Below are 23,821 nucleotides of genomic sequence, written 5' to 3'. Positions count from 1 at the left end.
TTTACTATAGTATATATCTATAAAATATTAATTTACCTTAATTCGCGTACAAAAGTCAAATGAAAAGCTTACTAAAATTTGTGGTTTGTAATTTGTACAAGTTCACAGAGAATTTATATTCGAAAATCAGTGAGTGAAGGTTTATAGAAAAGCGATCAGATATAATAAATTTTGTGGTTGTAGACCCTGAGTGGTTATCACAATTATTTATATTCTTTTTACTGGTGAGTTTCCGGGTCGAACAAAAAGATTTGAAGTCATGAATTTCAAAAGGTGAAGATCTTAAAAAAAAGCAATGGAAACTGTAGGAAAGGCTCCGCTTTGCAGCGGATCAAAACTTCTAGCCTATTGAAAGCGGTAAATAAAGCGGTAAAAGGGGATGAGAGGAAGCGAGCGAAGCGAGGGGATAAAATGAAGTGTCAGCGGTAACCAGATGATCAGGGCATGAGCGAAAGTGGAGATCGAGTGAGCGGGACATGAATGATTAGCGATTACCGAGTGAACAGGACTTGAGCGAATGTCACAATTGTTATATAGATATATATATAGGTAAGCGACAAAGAGTGAATGAGAGGTGTTGTGTCTGACTTGTGCGTTACTAAATGGATAGATTCCCCTGAATGTAATGAGCGAATTGTGTAAGTGTGTTAACGAAAATATATGTATATTACGGAAACTGTTAGAAAGAGATGATGTAATTATATAAACTGAAATGTAAAGAATTCATAACACTGGAATTTGACCTTAAGAGATTTACAACAAGACTTCAATGACACCCAGAATTGGAATATTATAAGAAAGAAACCCTACTGTCACTAGGAATCTCTGTGACCTAATAGACCACCGTCTATACCCCATTAATTATCCCAACTTTTGCCTCATTAGTGGTTTTACCCTTCTGTTACCTATTTTTAATCAAAATTGAATTCAGAACAGTAGTTGAGCAGGTCGACAAGGCTCCCGCGTACTTAACTACATTGAACTACCTTGAAACCGCTTTTGGCGCAAAACAAGACTCGGATTAATCAATTCTTCTCATGCTCTAAACCAGTGAAATGAAGTTCTTTAAATTCAAAATTTATATAAGTATGGATAAACTGTGGAGAAAATGAGGATGAAAAACTGAATGATATTTCATTAATTACTACTAAAGCTGGAAAGACTAGAACTACAAAGCTGTAATTGAAAGCAGTAATCTAATATAAGAAAAGGGTAAAGACTTGGCCAATGGAGGAGGGAAATCCGTACTCCCTTGGCCATTCTAGTGGAGAACTCCCTTACAGGGTTGGAGCTCTCGGAGACAGGAAGACGACTGGACTGCCGAAAGTAATTGCTAAAAGTACTCCAAGATCGAAGTTATGTACATAGAGATATCTGGTCCTATTTATAGTAGGTGAATTGGGACAGTTGCAAGTAGTTGCTGGGCAGTTTCAACCGCTGGGCAGTTAGACGGTTATTGGTAGTTATTCTGTTGAAGTAGTTGCTGGCCATAACTCCCAGGGTGTCCACTTCACTTGCATTGAATTGTAAAGGCTCAGATCTTCCTCGCTTGCCAGAGAGCTTGAGGACATCAGCGTAGCTAGGCTCGCTTGTGCTGGATGGAAATGAAATGGTTGAACCGCTGCGTTTGGAACACTTAGTCGAAATCTGGTGACATTCTGCAGCGGTGGGTATCTGGGTTGTCGCTTGCAAGCGGAAGGGGCTATCGCTTGTGAGCGGTGGAAGCTACCGCTTGCCTCTCGTGCCTTAGTCTTTTTCAGTAAATATTCTGGGCGCTTGCGAGCGGAGGAGGTTATCGCTTGTGGCGCATGCCTTAGCTTTTCTGGCACCAGACTACCACTTAAAAGGGCAAAAATCGTTAATAATCTCAACAACGAAATCTGGATCATGCCAAGCGATATAGATCAATAATGTATGCCATTAACGGGTTATTATGATGGTTTTTATACAGAAATTCGAGTATACACAGTTTTTTCAAACTAAAAATATGCTCATATTTAGAGTCATCAATTCCCCAAGAAATTTTTACCAGAACTAATACATATCAATATTATAAATAAAATTAATTTCTCAAATGATCACACCTTACACGTAACCAAACAACAATATTTATGGTAGTAAGTAGAAAAAGTAATACAATATAATTAAACATATTAAGTTTGTAATTCTTAGAATTAAAAACCATCACTTTCCATTCGAATCAGATCCATTTGTTGTCTTATCATCATCCTCATTTTCATTACCTCTTTCTTATGTTGGAATATATCCAATGGGGTCATTTTCATCTAAAAATGATGGATCTTTCATATAACTCAAGGGATATTTTGGCCGTTGAGAATAAATAGTGTCTTCACTACAACTGATGTGAAGATTATGAATATGCATAATCCGTCGAGGTAACGTCTTAACTTGTTTGACCATCCGTATATGCAAACATTACTAATAAAATTCTATAAAAATAAGATACAATAATAACAACAAAGTTAACTAATAATGAATGTGAACATAAAAAATAATTCATGTTTATATGTTGTATTTGTATTATATTAACATAGAACGATCATCATATTTTATAGTTAAAGACAATATAACTTTTAGTTGAATTCAATACAAATAGCTAATGCATTCATACAACACAACTATGTGTTGTTAATTTACATAGAATTTATTGTTTGTATTTATAGATTGTGTTGAGTTTCTCTTTACAATTTGTTGGCAGCACATATATTATGTATTGTTTGTCTATATATTATGTGTTGTATGATATTTTCACCGTTCAAGAGTGAACTTTTCATTTTACCATTTTAGTACGTTCAAATCAAAAAAATTCATTTCCTTTTTACAAAAAATAACTATAATATAAATACCAAAATACCCTTATTTTTTATTTTTCATATTATTTTTACTTTAATGTCAATAATAAAATAGATATTACACTATTTTACTGTAGTATATATCTATAAAATATTAATTTACCTTAATTCGCGTACAAAAGTCAAATGAAAAGCTTACTATTGGACGGATGGAGTACTATATAATATTTTGTTAGTTTGTGTTGTATTTGTATTATATTAATATTAAATATAAAGCACATGACACAGTAAAACATAGTATATTGTATAATTAAACTCAAAACAAGTAATGCATTCATGCAACACAACTACGTGATCTTATTTAACACAATATGTATTATTTATGTTGACTAGTTCTTTACAATGTGTTTTAACACCGTGTTGAATGGATTCGGCACAGTAACTGCTGTCTAAAATTTGATTAGTTAGATATGAATATTCGTTTTGATTAGCGTGCTAGCTGAGTCAAATCAATATAGTTTTGATTTGACCAATCAACCCTGGCCATACCTGGCCAACCCTGGCCCGGCCTGGCCCGGAGCCAGCCCGAATTGCCATCTCGATCAATGAGAAAAAGTAATGGAGCATGAGGTTGCGCACGTGCAACACGTGCGTAGACCCTTAATTTAAAAAGAAAAATGTTTACAACGGCAGATCTTCAATAAGGTACAAAAAAACGTGCGCCTCGTGCTATAAATGGCAGCCCCAATTCATTATTTTTCTCAACACATCCTTAAAAACTCCACAATAACTTGCTACAAATTTTATCCATATATATAAATCAACAAATCAAATCAATCACTACACTTTGACAGATCATCAAAACCAGCCTACCAAATGACCTGGTGTTGGACCAACAAGACTCCCGCCGGAGTTTCTGCTCCAGCGACCCCTTCCGGCCATGTCGCCCTAATAATTGGCGTCACCGGAATAGTCGGCAATGCCCTCGCCGGAATCCTGCCGGCTGAAAACACTCCCGGCGGGCCTTGGAAGGTCTACGGCGTCGCGCGCCGCCCCAATCCGGCCTGGAAAAATGATGCAGAGTACATCCAGTGCGACGTCTCCGATTCCGGCGACGCCAATGCGAAGCTGTCGGCCCTGACCGACGTGACGCACATTTTCTGGGTCACGTGGGCCAACGGGTCGACGGAGGCTGAGTGCTGTGAAGTGAACAGTGCAATGTTGCGAAATGTGCTCGGCGCCGTGGCGCGAAATGCTCGAAATTTAGAGCATGTTTGCATTCAGACAGGGCATAAACACTACATTGGGCCATTTGAAGCTTTCGGGAAAATAAGGCCGCACGAGACTCCTTTTGTCGAGGATGTGGCGAGGCTTGACGCTCCGAATTTTTATTACGCGCTCGAAGACATTGTCTTCGAGTTTTGTAAGAAGAAGCGAGGTCCAAAATTTTGCAATTTTTCTTTATTTGAATATAGGGTTTGTTTGCCCCCTAAGTTTTTTTTTACACACCATTTCAATATATATTTTATCTTCTTATAAAAGTAAACATTCAATATAAAATATTATTTTTTATATTACCAACAATATTCTTTATATTTTACATTAAAAAAAAAATTCAAATCAAAATATTAAACAAAGAGAAATCCATAATTTTGTATTTTTTTTCGATTTTATAAATTGATTTTTCATACTATAAAATTATATTGTACTGTACTTTTTGCGAACCAAGTATGGCAGGTGACCCGAGGCGTCGAGAGTCAAGTGTGTATTTACTTTGAATGATTAGAGTTTATAATATTATTTTATACACCCTAATTACATATTTACTATAATGGATTAAAGTCCTTGATCAATGTCCGCTACACTAATACGCTTATTAAGGATAATTAATCCTACCTAGATGAGTAGGATTAATTTGTCCAACTAATATTTATACTAAAATTTATTTATCTTATATTTAATCAAACAAATTAAATATCATATTAATTAATCTCATAATTATTTAATTCATAAAAATAAGCTAGGTATTATAGTCCAATCCTTCCAAGTAACTGCAACTAACAACAACCAAATTAAGGGTGAATAATCTTGTTCCGTAAGGGATGACCTGGTGGTGTAGGGGTTGGACTTGTGACGCCTCAGGTTCACCTGCCACACATGATTCACCTAGTGTATCTTTTCCGTCGGGCCTGATTTGCAGGGTATTAGGTTCGACCGGGGGGTTTACCGAATAATCCTTTTAAGTTTTGTTGAATTGAACTATTTTTATGTGCACATTTGTTACAGCTTCAAAGACAGTCTCTTAAGTTCTCAATTCTGTTTTGCCTTTTTAAATATATATATATATATATATTACATTAAGATTCTATTTTCTATTTAAAGCAATTAATTCAAAAATACTTTTTCTATTTTAAGTATTTTCTCCTTACCAATTGAATGTACTTTTATACTCTTTCAGTTTCTTATTCTTAGAAAAATTAACTATACATTAATACCAAAATATCTTTTAATTTTTACTTAAAACTACAATCATATTATTACACATACAATCAAAACCTTTATTTCACCTTAAATACTTACTTTTTATTCAACTTTTTACTATTTCTAGGCTTAACATGGTCGGTACACAGACCGGCCGCGATATTCGGGTTCTCCCCGCACAGCAAGATGAATCTAATAGGCAGCCTCTGCATATACGCCGCAATCTGCAAACATGAAAACAGTCGGTTCAAATTTCCGGGCACGAAGGCTGCCTGGAATTGCTACTCGGTGGCATCTGATGCCGGCCTGATTGCCGAGCAGCAGATTTGGTGCAGCCTCGACCTCAACGGGAAGAACAATGCATTTAACTGCAGCAATGGGGATTTATTCAAGTGGAAGCATCTGTGGAGGGTTTTGGCGGATAAGTTCCAGTTAGAGTCCGAGGAATTCGATGAAAATGAAGAGTATGTAAGCTTGTCGGAGAGGATGAAAGACAAAGGTCGGGTTTGGGATGAGATTGTGAAGAAAAATGACCTCGTCGCGACCAACTTGGACGAGGTAATGTGCTACATTATATTTAGCGTGTGTTTACTACAATAAAATATAAAAAATTGTGCTTCGATTTTTAAAAGTAGGCCCAAAAATTTTCGGACCATGTCTGACCTGCACATTAATAAATTGGGCCATGCCCGGGCCTATGAAAGCCAAGTTGTGTCTAGCCTGACCCAATTTATTATAATTAAATTCAGTATTTAATATATATATATATATTAACTAATGAAATAGTAGCACAAATTAGTTATGAGCTGATGATAAAATTCTTATACAATGTAAATTACTGCCAGAAAATTAGGCTATAGTTGCGGTAGAAAAAGTCACGGTTTTATATTATGACAATATCTGTAATAATTTAAAATGTTGTAAATATTTTGGTTATTTTTTCCGCAACTTAAAATAGTCAAGAACAAATTTCGTGACAATTTTTGTGACGAAATAGTCAAAAGACACGGAATAGAAATATCTTGGACATTTTCGTTACATAAGCCGTTACTTTAAATAGTCACGGAAAGTTGTTTGTAGCTTTTTCTGCAAATATTACTTACGGAATAGTCAAAGCAAAAAGTTGTGATATAAATTTGTCACGAAATTACTTTCCGTGACTTTTAATTGTCACGAATTAAAATTTACGACAAATTTCCGCAATTATCAACTTTTTTTCTAGTAGTGAATGTGGTTGTGGGTTCCGATCCACTTCCAAACTGGGTCGGGCTGGGCCAGCATGAAAAATTAGACCGGTCCGAATTTCCACCCCTAATATATATAGTTGTCGGAAATTGAATAATTTGCGTATATGAATTATCTAGCGAGATAATTTTAATAATTGTAGGTTGTAAATATGACTCGGAAATAGGTTTGTTTACTTTCGGTTGGTTCATTTAGGTGATTAAATTGGATAATATTATTTTGCTTAACATAATTATTTATTTATTTAGTCGATTGAAATTTCCGATTAAAAATATATATTTTTGGTGCTAAAAATGCTAGCTCTAGTCTATTAATTTTATATTTAATCAAGTAAAGAAATATTATACTACTAATTACTCTCAAAGATTACATAAATACTTAACTAATTATAATAATTATAATCGCATCCTATAAAATAAATACACCCGTTGTCTATATGTGTATGTTTTTTAAATAAAAATAATTTTTTTTTTTTTTTAACATAACATATTGTTTAGACGCTAGAAATTATGCATTAAGCTAGTTCAATTATGAATGATAGTAAAGATTATATAGTAAAAAAAATTAAAGATTATCTCAAAATGAATAGTCATAAAAAAATATTATGATTGATATTATGTATAATAATAAAAACTTCAGTGAAATTTGGATACATAGAGTGTGTTTTGATTTGTATTTGGGTTTGTTGTTTAGTGTTTGATTTGAAGATTTTTTTTATTTTTTTTTAATGTAATATATAGAGAATCGTGTCGATAATATAAAAAATAATATTTTATATTAAATATTGGTTTATGTAACAAAATGAAATATATATATATATATATTAGAAATCGTATCGAAACAAATCTTGGACAAATAAACCCTTTTGTATTTAAATAGTGATTTGTTAGCTACATGAATGATCTTGATGAAAATCTTGCGGCTACTTAGATCATCGTGCAACTTGTTTAATTTTACAGAAATGAGTCGATTGTTTTATATTATCGGCATCTTCCATCATTGTGGAACACTAACTAGTTCATTCACTCGTACTTATTCGTGAACAGGTAGCAACATTTTGGTTCGTGGACTTGATGTTCGGAGGGGAGTGCATGTTGGACAACATGAATAAGAGCAAAGAGCACGGATTTTTTGGATTCAGGAACACCGAGAAGTCGTTGCTTTCCATCATCGAAAAAATGAAAGCTCACAGAATTGTTCCATGACTTAATTCATAATTTTGTGTGTTTGATGAGAATGTTTTGAGTATGAACAACAAATATGTCGAACAATATGTATTTTACTTCATCCAGCCATCTATTAGATGCCCTACTATTAAAAAAATTTCTTTTTAATTTTTTTCTTGTCTATATTTTCGATTTAATTTGTGTTTTACAAGGGTGGATCGAGAGAAAAATGATATATTATGAAGCTTAAGTCAGAGACTGAAAGTACCGGTGGCTTACACTTCTATATATATTTGATGATTATTTTTTTTTAAAAAAAATTACATCCTAAAACTATTAGTGAAAATATCTTACTCGATCATCCTACATAGATCATCCTAGTCGAAAAAGATCAACAATCTTAGATGTAGTCATTTCATTTTTTATTTTTCACTACATATTCTTATCTAAATCTAAAATGTGGGCATTTAAATCAAGCCTTCTCTTATATTTCATTTCTTTCATACAAACTTGAACAAAACTTAAATCATCTATTAAGGAACGAAGAAACGACATTGTTCATGAAATTTGTTTTTTAAAACCAAAACAACTACTCGATCGCCAACTCTGTGGGTAACTAAGACAAAGATAACGAACTATTATTAGCTCGATACCTTAAGGTTAATCACATCCAATCATACATTTTCACGTCACCATGCCTACCCGCTAAATAAAATCCATCTTCTTTTACGTGCCATACGCAATTGCTCGCTTGACATCTTTTCTTGTACCATTTCGTACTAAAAACTCGAAAAGCTTGTTGCTTCGCGCCCCACCAAAAATTGCAAGAGGATTTGGTAGGAAGAATAACACGATTGCACATTGTCCAACGGAATGATTCGGTATGATACCCCAAATCTTTACCCGTCGCCGTGCAATGATAGCTTAAACCTGTATGATTTTCAATATCGATGTCGATAAACACCTCGTAATCGCCCCAAAAACAAGCATCACAATATAGCAAGCTTGCAAAGAACAACACATAGATTGCTAACTTTGTGTATTCAGATTTTGCCATATTTCTATGCCTTTGCACAGATGTTTCCTTGATTTTTATAGCAAATGAAAATAGTATCAATTTTAAAAAAATAAAATAAACTTCAAAAGTAAAATAAAATATTTTTTTTTTTTGGTAAGGATAAGTTACATGATATGGCAGAATTAATTATATTTATGAAGTAATAAATTTTATTTAATATTGCTACCTAATTACTAAAGAATCTTGATAAAGTTTGGTAGTCAAATGTGATTGAAAGGAAAGGTTACATCGAATGAAAGTGAGTAAATGCAAAAGAATAATTAAGGGTGTTTCTCTTATTAATTTTTTTCAAATTTCTACTCTTCATTAATTTTTTTTTTCCAAAAATTTGGAATCAAACACGTACTTTTTATTTTTCATATTATACTAAAAAATAATTTTATTTTAAAAAAAATCACATCAATACTTATTTATACCACATAATACAATTATTCAAATTTAATATTCTTACTATTTAAATTCCAAACCAAAATTCAAATCCTCAAACAAACACACTTGCGTTCGCTGCACTATTCTCTCAACTTTTTTTTTTCAAAATATTACAATTATAAGAACCTACTCAAAATTCATTTAAATTTTTTATTTATATCTCTTTCATCGATAAATAATATTTATATAAATTTAAAACTCCTAATTTATTTGTAAATTAATTTATATTAATTATAAATATATATATATATAATTTTTAGTTATTTGCATTAGTATATAAAATTTTATTGTCTACAAAATGATATTCATATGGTATATATTCTATTAAAATATAATTATTAAAATAATTAAACATATATTTTTAATTTTTTTTAATCTTATATATATTATATCATAAATTAAATATTAATTAAATAAATCATTATCAACTCAACTTCTATTTCAATAATCTAACCGGTAACCAAATGCACCATAAATTCCCTAGATAAATTTTTGTGAGAAATCAATTAAGTAAGATTATTAATTTAATCCAATGAGTTAAGTAAAAAAAATTGAGTTTGACTTTTTAATAATAAAATTTTGAATTTAAATAAATGTTTGATGCTATATAAATATAAATATGGGTTTAAGGTGATATTTTAAATTTAAATTTAATGTTTAATATAACATAAAAATAAAAAATAAAAAAATAGATATTTGGTATACTTAATTTGTAAAAATAATCGGGGTTGGGCATAGTCCAACCTTAGTGGGCTCGGGCACAACCCTCTTCATTAGAGTGTTGGGTTAAGCATGGCCCGAAAATTTTCGAATCTATTTTTGTCAGCTCTATCAACACTAACAAATAATTACAGTAAAAATTACATTCTTATATTCTCGTCTCGATTTTTGAAAAAACGAAAAACAAATTCCATAACACTAATTAAGAAAAGCCCTATCAGGTATGGAAGGAAAATCAGTATATTTTTTATTGGTAGGAACCATCAATATATAGATTTAGGAAAAGCTTCGATAAATTTGCTAGTAACAAGACTTCTCCCTATTATTAAAATGGGCAAAGAAAATAACAAGATAACACTATAATTTTTACATGAAAAAACCCTCCAGATAGAAAGAAAAACCACAGGATTAAGAGATTCGATCGAAAAAATCCACTGTTACAAAAGAGCTACAAATTATTATCATCCACAATAATGAGTTATAATAATTTCTTGTATGTGTTTGGTTGGTAATTATAATGTATATATATATATATATATTTGAATTATGATTCATATATGATATTTTGTTCATAGAAAAATTTTAAAAAAGAATGAATTTCACTAGAAAAATATGGTTTGTGACTTGATGTTGGAAATGGTCTCCAAATGCACACTTTTATATGTCTTGAATTTGGTTGATAACATTAAAAGGTTTTTCAAATTCCAATATCATGACCAACTTCAAATTTTTATTACCAAAGTTGGTTTGTATTATGATAATGAACTATCACTGAAAGAATATAATGCTCCACAATTATGGATGAACCTTTTTGTAACACAATTTTGACTATGTATCGAGTCTCATTAGTGATTTTTTTTTTTTAACTTTTAATTAGTGATATCGACTTTGCAAAGTTCCGGACACTTTACATGGCATTTGAGATTGTGAGCTCAAAGGTAGTAAGATTAGTCCGATAAGGGATGATATAGCCATATGTAGATGAGCTTTTAATTTGATCACGAGGTCATTAGTTCAAATTTTCAATATCTCTAAGTGTTGTCTGTCACATATGATTCATTTAGTCATGAAAAGAAAGAGATAGAAAAAAGTATTGATTAGAATTTAAAATTTAATTTTAAAATTAAATTGGATAATTATGAAGAAGAAAAAATATAAACTAAAAATTAAACTTTTATTTTATAATTTAATAAAAACAATAATTTATAATATTTTCAAATATGGGTATTCTAGTACTTAGGGGCCTGAGCAATTGCTCGTCCTACCGCCCTCGTATTTAGTGTATTTTTTTTTTTTAAATCAAATACAATCTATTGATCTCAGCATATAATATGATGATAGAGAACACATTCTATAAATATAATTGACAATATATATATATTTTCAAATAACACAATAAATGAGTATTATTTGAAAATATGTATTATCTGCGGGTTTTCATGCATTGACCGGAAATACACTGATTTTTCTCTCAATAGACACGGAAACTAGTCTCATATTACAATTTTGCTTTCATTAAATACCATCATCAGAAGATTATTCTTGTACCAAAAAATAAAATTAAAAATTAAAAAAAAAACAAAAAAAAGACCAATGTGAATTTTGTTATAAAGTAATTGAATCACACGTGTAATAAATCAGACAAGTAAATCAATCGGATGGAATTGGTTACCATATCATATGTTCTTTGTTTTCACCATTCTTCTTATACTAGTTTAATTGATATTTGATCCTTGCAAGTTCCTGGCTGGTCTCAAGTTAGGTCAATATATAAAAGTTCAGTTTGATTCATATATTAAGGTAATTTTTTTGGTCTTGCTGTATTGAATTCATACCTAATCTATTGTCATTACTAAATGCACCCGAACAATACTTATATCAAATTATTCATGTACATACATAAATTGTGTTCATAGTACACTCATTTCTTCGTGATAAACCCTATGAACTAACTAGCTCGCGATGTTCTGCCGGATGTGCCTAAGCAACATGGGGATGGCAATATCCGGCGAGCTAAGTTGAGGTAGGTGGCCTTCGGTGTCCATGATCTCCACCACGGACTTGCCGCCAAGGTGGCGGTGGAGGTACTCCGATACCTCAAAAGGGATGGCTAAGTCCTTGCGGCTATGCAAAATGTGGCAAGGCACGGTGACCATCCCGAGCATTGATCTAAGGTCGCACTTGAATATCGTTTGAGCCACGCACAAGGCTATGTCGGGTCTCATGTTGAACATTGTCCGGCTGAATTCTTGAACGGCCCACGAGTTGAAATCGCCTCCCACGGCTAATGACGCGAACCCGGTGCACCAAGCCTTGTAGTTGTCTCTCATGGCTGAAAAAATTTGCTCGAGTTCTTCCGAGGTGAAACCTCCATTGTAGTCAACATCGTTTAAGTACCTTCAAAGGGAACATGCTTCATTCATATTAGTAGGTGTACATTACAATTGGGATGTTAGATTTGAGATTTTGTTTAAATAATATTTGATATGATATTTTGCGAGAGAAAAATAGTATATTTTTATTGAAAACTATGTCAAAGAAATAGTGTTAATTTTTATTTGAAATAATAAAAGAACAAATCGATTATCTTCAAACTAGCTAATGCAAAAATAAATAAATAAATAAATAAAAAGAATACAAAAAAGAGAAGGAGAGAAAATACAAAGGGTATATTTCATTCTTTTTTTTTCCTTTCCCATGAAGATCATTTAGAGGGGTGTGTTTGTTTGTGGTTTGGATTTTGAATTGAGATTTGAATAGTAAAAATTTTGAATTTGAATAGTTGTATGATGTGATATAAATAGGTGTTGATGTGATGTTTTGAATGTAAAATTGATTTTTAGTATAATATAAAAAATAAAAAATAGGTGTTTGATTTGATGTTTTTTGAGGAAAAAAATGGGATGAATAGTGGAAATTAAATCCAATCTCCCAAACAAACACACCCTAATGTATCTCACTATTTAGGGTGTTTTGAAGTTTTACCTAAATAAAAAAATAATAATTAAGAGTTGGTTTAATTTGTTTTTCATTTTAAATTTAAATTTTTTACTACGTTGTTCCTATGTTTTCATTAAAAATATAATGTTTAAACTAAATCTCAAACACAAATCAAAACCAAATACAACCTAAGTAAGATTTATTCACAAATATAAAGGATTGAAGAAATAACGAGGAGAATGAAAACACCTCAAAATTCGTTCTAATTATATCACCAATGCTTCAAAGTACTAAATACATTTATTTATTTGTGTTATTCAAATATGATCTTCACTGTTACCATTTTATATTTTTAACAAACATTACATTCAAAAAAATTTCATATAAAAAAATAAAGAAACATGAAAACACCAAATTAAACCCTTATAGAAAAAAAAAAAATTATATATATTATACAGAAATTAAATTTTTCATTCAAAACATCACAAACAAACAAACAAGAAAAAAAAGGAAACTAAGACCCGGGGAGAAGCACCCATGAAGACAAATTTAAAAACATGAAAACACCAAATTAAACCTTTATAATTTTTCTTTTATACTACTCTGTCTAGTTCTAAAGTCTCGTTTACCTTTTGTACGTATTGATATTTAAATATTAATTATTATATCAAATATAGTACAAATTAAGAAAAAATTGCAAAAATACTTATAATACTAATAGAAGAAAAATTATACAAATATAACTACAGATAAATGTGACCCTTAGAGCAGACGGAAAGGAGGGAGTATATATTATTCAAAAATTAAAATTTTTCATTCAAAACATCACAAACAAGTATGAGAAAAAAATAAAATAAAATCAAGACCTGGGAGATGCACCCATGAAGACAAACTTAGTGAAGAGTTGGGGGCGATGAATGGATGCGATGGCGCCGACGAGGCAAGAGAAGGAGTGGCCGACGTAGATGCAAGAAGTGATGTTGAGGGTGTCCAAAATGGTGATGAGGTCGAAGGCGTAGGCCTCGATGGTGGAGTGGCGCTGGAAGTCGAAGCAGTCGGGGTTGGTGGTGCCGGCGCCCATGTTGTCGTAGAGGATCACGCGGAAGTCGTCGACCAAGTGAGGCACCACATACTTCCACACAGACTGATCTAACCCAAACCCATGGGAGAGGACTATGTGCTGCTCCCCAAACCCTACAACATTCACATTGTGCTTTTCCAGCAGCTCATGATCATCTCCTCCATCCATATCTTTTAATTTTTTTTTAGATTTTGATTTTTACTTTTCTTGATTTTTACATTGTGTGATGGATACTTTGATGAATTATGAATGAAGTGATAGGTATATGATGATAGCAAGTGGATCGAGATACAAAGAATATATATATATATATGTGTGTGTGTATGTTTGTATTTGAGGAATATGATATTTACATCCCACTTCTTCAGATTTTTTCTGTTTATGGAATCTGGGATTAGGATTGAATCGACTGAACGTGACAATAGTCCAAATATTATATGTTGAAATTGATTTCATCACAAAAAGTATTTTCATACGACACATTTTTGTAAAATATAAATTGTTATTGTATGATTTAGGTAACAAATTGTTATTGTATGATTTAGGTAACACATAGTATATTGTTTTAATTAAAATTATATATTATCTGTCAATAGTCGAAAAAATTGAAAGAAATGTCTTGTATTTATAACTAATTATCACTTTTATTCTTTAATTATCACCCTTGTAAAATATTTTTTCCGTACATTTATTGTATTTGACATTAAAAATATCCTTATATTTGTATAATTTTTTTTGTACAAATTTCTCTGTTAATATTACGAGACACTAATGAAAATATTTTTGCAATTTTTTTTTAATTTGTACCGAGTATTAATATACAAAAGTAAATAAAACTCTTAGAGACAGACAAATGTAATATATCTCTAGATGTCACTTTTTCGAAATTTTTATCCTCTGGTAAGTTCACAACAGACACAATCTCGCGCACAAATATAATAATTGTTTACATTAATTAATGCCCATTTTAGTATGAAATCCTATTTAATTAGTTTGTTTATCAACATGCTTCTATTTTCTTTTGGTAGAATATTCTTGTGTTCTTTCTTATCCACATGTTGAGTGCACTGAACTTTCACCTTTAATTTTTCTTGGAATCACCTGCTGCTATAAACCAAAAAATATACAACAAATAAGCAATAGGCGTAATACCGACAACACATTATATATGTTAACATAATCAACTGACAGTATATATCAATGATCCATACAACATCTGCTGTAATTGAACTCAACAAATAAGGTATATAAAAATAATATACATTTACAATATAAATTAACATCGCATTCTAAGAATCATCACAACATCTGTTGTATTCATTCAAAACATATGTAGATTGCATGTATGTCATTTTTTATTTTTTTTTCATCAACATAAAACTGATTAATTTAATTCAGCATCATAACCAAGCCCACAACCACAATACTGCTGAAAATACCGAAGAAAAAAGTAAAGCTACGGGCATCTTACAATTCATTTCGATTTCTTCCTATTTAGCCTTGAAATGTCCAACACAGGAATTGCCAATTGTCCAAAGATGCTAACTTGTCTATCCATCATATATGCGATTGTATAAATCCAGGGAATCAGATTTACAGTATACCTGTGTACAGCTAACCATTGGTGCGCGTATCTCATTGCTGGTGAGGATAAAAAACATGGCCACGAGCCCACGACATGGAAAAGGGCAACAAGACAATAATACAACAGCATGTTACAATGGGAGCTCTCAGTGTAGAAGCAATACAGCGAATTCTAATGGCTACAATTAGAACTAAAAACAGTGCAAGAGAACAAAACCTGTTGTCGCCCTAACTGATGATATTATCGATGATAATATGGTGCTACCTGAAGATAAACCTGTGGGCGAAACCATATACACATTGTTTTGCATCAATCCATACCGGGCAACACCTTAAAAAGAATTAATCAGCAACTCTAGCTTTCGACATAGGCGAATTGCTGCATTGGAATGATGGTATGAGCTTGTCGTCATCTTCAGATTGAGCGTAAAACAAATAGCACTGCAGGGAATTAAAATTATAATTATATCAGGAACTGATAAATTATCCTCTTGAGACTCATTGTTTCGGGCAGGATACTGATTCAAAATTGCATCGAATTAAATAAGACATATAACTACCGTAACCATTGCACAGATCAAAGCATTATTACAACAAATATATTAAATTATCTGTTTTTAAATATATTTTTAAAATCAAAGCTAGAGGTAAAATGAAGATAAATGATCTCTAAATTTCTATCTAAATGATATAAAGAAATAATATAATTAAAACAAAATTAATGGATTTCAAATTTGCTTCACCAATGCCAAGCACAAGTCATGAAGCTCTAGATGGTCATCTATAAATAAAAGCCACTTGGATGATCAATCAGATTTAATAACACTAACAATTTACGCAAGTTTCTAGATCAAATTTCATCAAATTCAAAATCTAACAGTCAATACTACCGAATTTAAGTTAAATATTTATTCATTAATGCTGAATTTATTGGAAGGTTGCAATCAAAAATGCCACATATAATCAACCACATGCCAAAAAAGCTAACAAACACATCACAAAGTAACAGATTTCCCACATCCCGAAGCTGCAGAGAACAAAGGATCATGTAGGAGGAGAGGATATGAAAATTTGCCCATGAAGGCAGTTGGGCGCAATTAGTTGTCATATTTCTACTCTAAAGAAACAAAATATTCATGATTTTAGTAAACAAATCAACACTTTAGAACTCACAGTCGTTTTCCATTTTCAAAAATTAAAACAAAGCTATGATCAGGGGATAGCAATTATTTGTTTGGTTTTGGAAAAGGTAAATCCATCATGAAGTGATAGCAAGTAAGAAAACAAATGTAATTCGATCCCTTGATGCTCAAGTGAAGATTTATGATTTTAATGCACATTTAATGTGATGTTGCCTCGATTTTCAGGGTAGTTTCTGTATCTGCATTATTAAGAAACAGAAATGGACCAATGAAAACAAGATGTAGCAAGAGAGTACAGAGGAATTTCCAGCTGCAAGCAGACACTGCAAGGTATCCTATCAAGCAATAGAAAATTGCTCCTGCTAGTTTGAGCCAGGGTAGATTCAGAGCAAATACAACAGAAATAATTTTGAGAGATTGAAAGATCGCATGCCAAACTTTAAGGAAGAAAACCAAATTTAAAGCTATTGAATTCCTGGCAAGTAGCAAATTCTTAGAACATTAAGGCTGCAAACAAAATGCAAGAGAACATGGTAACATAAAGAATTTTAGTAAATTAATTTGCAATGGGCATGTCATAAGTAAATTGCTCCCGATTGTTCAATCATTTGATAACCGGTCATTCTTTGATAAATGATCACTATGAATAAAACTCAATAGAATTTGAACAAACCTTCTTTTTGTCATAAAGGGGGACAACTTAACAAAGAATTCTCTTTCTTTGTCATCAATCAAATCACTTTTTCGAAATATTTAGTAGCATACCGAAAATGTTAACAAGGAGACAGGAATATGGATATTTTAAACAAGGGCATATAACTTCCTTGGCAACGGACGCTTTTTGATATAATAAAAAGACACCCAATAAAAAAATAAAAAAGACACTGAATAATAATGCACAATTGGAGATTTGGCTAGTGCATAGCAATAATGTGAATAAGTCCATAAAATATCTGAGAACACCGCCTTTCATGGGATGATAAAGACGAACATTACAAGAATATGATACTGTTCATTAAAAATTTACAACCAAAATGACCTATAATTGGGTGTCGGAGGATATGACTTGCACTTTGTACAACTTGTCTAAGACACTATAGACTGTGGAAAAAAGCAGTGTATAAATGTATTGAAGGAATCATCGAAACCCTTGCTAACTAACTGCTAAATAAGAGTTGGACAAAATATTAAGGTCAAGAATAAGCCAGGCAACATATGGACTTTATTCTACTCAAATAAGCTGCAATCCCTCATTCTTAGATTTTCAAAAAATGAGACAACAAATTTACACACTTAAATCCGGGGAACCCACCAACCTGTTATCTCGCATCTCAATAGGTGGCCATGTCCCATTTTAGGCAAGGTTTCGACTAATAATTCTAACACTCTAGTCTCTAACAACCTACAGGTGTAGGTCCTGTAGGAAATGTTTATAACAAAGTAATCTTGGGCATGTGAAATGAACTGGTCTCAATTAATTAGGTTGCTTCAATGATTAGATCTAAACTTGGGGTTGAAGGAACTTATATAATCAAACAGTTTACCAGAGTGATCTGCGCAATCTGAAACTTAAAGTGGAGATTCCTCACTAATAGACTAAGACTTTGATACTTCAATGGTTGAGATTGGATTTTGACAGATCAAAACTCAAAAATTAGATTCCACTCAATCAGCAATCTAAGCATGGACTGTTGATACTCCAATGGACAGTAACCCGTGCAGGCATGGACAATCAGACAATTGGATGAGAATCCAATGTCCAAGACCTAGAGAATCTTCTTGAAGAGATATATAATGAAACCAAAGACATTGATCAGATTCTAAAGGTAAGATCTACAGGAACAATATCTGAACAGCCACAAACCGTATGGTCCACACAGCCAAGGAACAAATGGGTTTGTTTCTTTGGGTTTGGTTTGGGAATATTTAGTTTGGATATTGTATTAAAATAATATTTGATGGGATGTTTTGTAAGAGGAAGAAATGTAATTTTTCGAAAAATGCAGAGTCTAAATAGTAAAATTTAGGAGTTGTGTGTTAAAAGAAACACACCCCAAAAGTCCAAAACATCTTGTCAGCCTTAACTTTTACTAGAGATAGTCATCGTGCAGGTGATGAAACGGAATGGTATAAACAACATTTTAATGAATGAATCGTGGGAGCATAATTTCGCTATTGCTATCTCAAGATCAGCCAATCTATTGACAGGCCATGGATTGGGTCGACAATCTGACTAAATGACGATTCAGATATTAAATAGGTAATTGTATTCCTAATGTGTGAATATGATTTTGTAATTCACATGTATATATAAAAACCTTCTGGCATTAGATGTGTTCATGACTTATCTGCTTTTTTCACAGCTAGTTTAAATGTTATCTTTATTCAATTTTAAAGAAAAATTGCACAAGCCCAAATCTATGAGACTTTTCACAAAAATGTATCATCAGCTAGGAAACAAAAAGAATCCAATCCAACATAAGTACTCTACGATATGAAGTCATAGGTATGCAGCCAAAGTCTAGCATTCACTAACCATGAGTCAATGAGATATAGTTCACATATGATGATTGAAGCATCATGTAATTGAATATCTTATATAACTTTGGAGATGAGACGTAGAGCAAAATTTCAACAACCAAATGTGGTTAAGCCATCGTGTATTCATGATAGTTTTGGATCTTTACATCTCGAAACCCTGATTACTGAACTATGTTATATCATGTTTTATGAATCCTCATACTGTGGATAATTATGAGGGGCATCTTAACAGGAAAGGGAATTTTCCATAGAATGGTTCTTGATTCAAATGCAAACCAAAGTATTTCAAGTAAATCTGGGCTATATTTTCCATTTTCAACTTTCAGCCATGAGCCCATGACAAACTGAAAAATTATTCATCCCTCACCCAATAACAAATACCCATGAATTGCAAAGATTGCCAAAAAAAAAATTTAGCACCTTACATCAGCATCTACAGTACATTTTTCCTACAATAACAACTCGTACATCAAAAGAACAAACAATAATACATAGGTTAATGCACAACCAAGCATTACCAGATGTAAGAAACATATAAGCATGGAATAGATTAAAGTAGACGAATCCCGCAATAACGTGTTGGTTTCAGTTAAGCAATTTAGATAACATTGGATTCAATTGAGATTAACACTAGTATAAACTTCCTTTTTAAGATGATGCAGTAGCCAAGTATCGCCAAAGAACATTGTCAAACCTATTTCGAACTCTAAACATACCCCATAAGTTTGAAGTAATTTTATATATGAACTAATAAGTAATAACAGTATAGAAAATAACAACATACCAAGCAATGGTCATAAATAAGAAATACTGCATACATAAAGGAATTTAAGACAATCATATAAGATTAAACGCAATGTAAAGTTTGAGAATTTTCAGAGAAAGACCTTTCTAGATGGTAAATATAATATCAAGGTAAGTAAGAAACAGTAACTCACCAAGCACGCAAAGGATGAGAAACATGGAACAGAAGACCTGAACAGAACGACTATACTGCATGTAATATTGGGACCTCTGAAGCTGTCTCTGTATAGCCCCAGACCAACCATATAGTTGCTTGTCATAATATTCATCACAACCATCAAGGCAACTCTTGCTCTTCTCATAACATATGTTAACGCCCTTTACAATCAATCAAAAATTACGTCATGATGTAAACTATAGTACAATACATCTCATGAAATAGATGAAAATAATTGCTGAAGAGAAATAAGGAAAGTTGATTACTAACTCTAGCCAAATTCTGAGATCTGGGTGGCATCGAATCAGCTTCTTGGAGCCGATCTGTGTGCTTTAGCTTCTTATAGCCATTCTTAGACCACTTCAATTGAGACATGGAGGATTCCATGGAACTTAAAAACCCTGAGAAACTTGGTATCTTTTGTGGTTGACGATTGGGTTTTACACTTGATACATCCTGAGCAGAATGACCATCCGCCACAGCAATCTTCCAAGATTCAATGTCAGCGCTCGCGCTGGCTGTCCTTCGATGCCCAGGAGGACTATTCTCCTTACCCTCTACTTGAACTTGACACAATTCAACCAAATGAGACGAACTTCTTGAACACTCAGTTATTGTAGGTCGATCATCCTCTTTTGAGTTTTTCGCTCCCTGGCCTCTACTATGAATTCTTCCTGAAGCTTTATTTAGAGAAGACGAAGGTCCTGAAAGAAACAATGCAAGCTCATTTCGCTCTCCTTCATCTAATTTCACCCAAGGCAGCGGTGGCTTGCCATGAGATGCGGCTGATTCATTTAAAGAACTTTCGACTTTGTCTATCTGACTCTCGATTGCGACAATGAAACTTCGATGCCTATCTCTTTCATCTTCATTTGAATTGCTATTAGTATAACTTGAACTAACAGCTTGCCCAAATTCTTCCAACTGCACCACCAACCATTTAATTAACTAAACACACCAATACAGAATAATTAAATACATGTTACAAAAGTGTAACTTTACAGCACCTAATAGGCAAGTGCGCAAAGTTGGGCAATATCGCATTTCAATACTAAAAGAGCTGAACAATACCATTTTAGTTCCACATTAAATCTCACATATTAGTAAAAATCCTCATATATTTTTAAGGCCATTAAGATGGTCCGGAAAAAATAAAACAAAATAATGTATATGCTTAAAAAAAAAAAGATGGAATCTAATGCAATACATTTCCATCAATCTTAACAAGCCAAAATTTATGAGTATGATTGGGGAAATATTGGTCTAATCATGCAACCAATTTTACATTACAGGATTCAAAATAAGTTTCTCTACAATTACACCTCTTAGGGTAAGTTTCTTTTGCTCGATTAATCTATCTTTACATTGTAAATTCCAAAATAAAGAAAATTTAATCAAGGAAAGTAAACATATCCTTAGAGGACTAAGAGCTAAATATTGCAATAAAAAACATTACATGTAATGTTTTTATAGACAAACGACCTGCCACTTGGTTGTTCCCAGTGTTGTTCGAAGATCTCTTCGTAGCTCATCCAACTTCCAAACACCATCGGTATCCTTCATTGCATGAATCCAAGTTCTATACGTCGATTCCATCCTTCAAACAAAAAGAAAAAAAAAAATCAATATCAAATTAGAACAAAAATTCACCAGGCAACATAGCTAGCTCAAGGAAATCCAATCACCATACAACAACACAAGAATCGTTTGCGTTCCTAGAAAGCATACAATTTGAATCCTCAAAACAAAATACAATAAATTAATCGCAGCACCTGTCGGCAGATTCCTGAACTTCCTCGGCAGCAGGGAAAAATGGATCCTTTTCCCATCTTTCAAAACTCGACGCCATTCTTCCCCGGAAAAAGAATTACGACCACCCTTTAATTAAAAAACACGAATCAAGCAAGAGGCAGAAGGCTCAACCCCAAAAAAGCACCGTACTGGACCAAACCCTAGCTAACGCAGATTAATAATGGCTAGATCCATTAACAAACAAAACGAAGAAATGTTTCAATACAAAACAGGATTTGTGAAAACAACAAGGCATTCAATTTCAAGTTGTTTTTAGGTTTTTTTTCTAGATTTGGTATCAACTAATGATGAATTGTATGGTTGCGCGAAGCTCCGTCGGGCAAACGGTGGAGAGATTGATTAATTATTTAATTTGTGAATGAAACGGCGTCGTCTTCATTCAATGTGCTTTGCAATAAGTATACGAGACCATCCATCCACGTAAAAAAAAACTAAAAATTTCTCTTTGCTATATAATAAATAGTATAATATAATATTTGTAAGTATATAAATATATGTATGTGTGTGCACTATATATATATATATATGCGTGTTCGGTGTGTTTGTTACGAGAATGTATATACAATAAATATAATATAGAGAATGGGATAGCAAATTGAGAGAAGTGATTTGAAATTTTTCTTATTGTCTTTTAAATACAAAGACAATTATATATATATATATATAGAGTACCGAGATAATTATTATACGATTATATAGGAACTTGTTGGATCAAAAGCATCCAGATAAAATATATACTTTCGTGTATGAGCTAAGTGTATGTTTTGTAACACTTCCTTTTAGATATTTTTATACAAAAAAATATATATCTCGTTAAAACTTTATTGTGAAAAAATCATGTGGAAAAAAAATCATAGTGAAGGAAAAAAAAAATACATCATTCTTGTATTAATGAGTTCCCCTGTTTTGAACTTTATTTGATATCTTTTATTCAACGCATTCTAATTCCTTGCACCAATTTGTTGGATGTTGCAGTCGGTAGCGCATTCGTAAATAAATCTGCAAAATTTTCAGACGATCGAATTTGTTGCACATTAATTTCACCACTTTTATGAAGATCGTAAGTGATAAAGAACTTCGGATATATGTGTTTTGGCCAATCACGTTTAATATATCATCCTTTTAAATGAATTATGCAAGCTCATTGTTTTCAAACAAAATTGTATGAGGTAATACATCATCAGAATTCAAGCCACAATTTTTCTGAATATAGTGAGTCATAAACTTCAACCAAACGCATTCACGACTGACTTCGTGAATCACTAAAACCTCAGCATGGTTTGAAGAGATAACTGTTATCGTCTGCTTAGCAGATCTCCAAGAAATTGCGGTTCCACCACAAGTAAATAAATAGCCAGTTTAAGATTTTGCTTTGTGTGAATCAAATAGATAACCAGTATCAGCATAACCAATTAATTTATTCGAGATTCACTCGAATAAAATAGACTGAGGTCATGACTCCCCTGAAGGTAACAAAAAATGTGTTTAATATCATTTCAATGACGCGTTGTGAGGAATGCGCTAAATCTGGCCAGTAAATTTACTGAGAAAGATATATATGGCCTGATACAATTTGCAAGGTACATTAATGCGCCAATAGCGCAGAGATATGGTACCTCAGGGCCAAGTATTTATTCATTTTCTTCTCTTGGCCTAAATGGATCTTTACTGGAATCGAGGGATCTGACTATCATTGGTGTACTCATAGAGTGAAATTTATCCATATAAAATTATTTTAATACCTTTTGGGTATATGTGGATTGATGAATAAATATCTCATTATTAACATGATCCACTTGTAATCCCAGAAAATATTTTGTCTTTCCAA

The 23,821-nt window shown here is 32.4% G+C and overlaps 3 protein-coding genes across 3 annotated transcripts; 1 reads left to right on the top strand and 2 right to left on the bottom strand.

Annotated features, from left to right (window-relative positions):
- Window positions 1-3,595: 3,595 nt before the first annotated feature.
- LOC127256982 ((S)-8-oxocitronellyl enol synthase CYC2-like) lies at window positions 3,596-7,886 on the top strand. The gene is made up of 3 exons (XM_051283226.1): window positions 3,596-4,251; window positions 5,422-5,852; window positions 7,586-7,886. Exons 1-3 carry the CDS (start codon window positions 3,690-3,692, stop codon window positions 7,742-7,744), a joined length of 1,152 nt encoding a protein of 383 aa, XP_051139183.1. The 5' UTR covers window positions 3,596-3,689; the 3' UTR covers window positions 7,745-7,886.
- A 3,914-nt stretch (window positions 7,887-11,800) lies between these two features.
- LOC127256981 (probable esterase KAI2) lies at window positions 11,801-14,207 on the bottom strand. Its single transcript, XM_051283224.1, has 2 exons — window positions 13,739-14,207; window positions 11,801-12,329 (listed from the first exon to the last, which is right to left on the bottom strand). The coding sequence occupies exons 1-2, from the start codon at window positions 14,119-14,121 to the stop codon at window positions 11,885-11,887; spliced, it is 828 nt and encodes a 275-aa protein (XP_051139181.1). The 5' UTR covers window positions 14,122-14,207; the 3' UTR covers window positions 11,801-11,884.
- A 1,440-nt stretch (window positions 14,208-15,647) lies between these two features.
- On the bottom strand, window positions 15,648-22,369 carry LOC127256980 (uncharacterized). The gene is made up of 5 exons (XM_051283223.1): window positions 21,954-22,369; window positions 21,664-21,778; window positions 20,452-21,105; window positions 20,159-20,342; window positions 15,648-15,978 (listed from the first exon to the last, which is right to left on the bottom strand). The coding sequence occupies exons 1-5, from the start codon at window positions 22,028-22,030 to the stop codon at window positions 15,953-15,955; spliced, it is 1,056 nt and encodes a 351-aa protein (XP_051139180.1). The 5' UTR covers window positions 22,031-22,369; the 3' UTR covers window positions 15,648-15,952.
- Window positions 22,370-23,821: the final 1,452 nt, after the last annotated feature.

This window comes from Andrographis paniculata, unplaced genomic scaffold (assembly GCF_009805555.1).
Source record: "Andrographis paniculata isolate CXL003 unplaced genomic scaffold, ASM980555v1 Contig57END, whole genome shotgun sequence".
Taxonomy (NCBI): domain Eukaryota; kingdom Viridiplantae; phylum Streptophyta; class Magnoliopsida; order Lamiales; family Acanthaceae; genus Andrographis; species Andrographis paniculata.
Note: the sequence above shows the minus strand (reverse complement) of the source record. Positions and strands in the feature narration are given on the sequence as shown.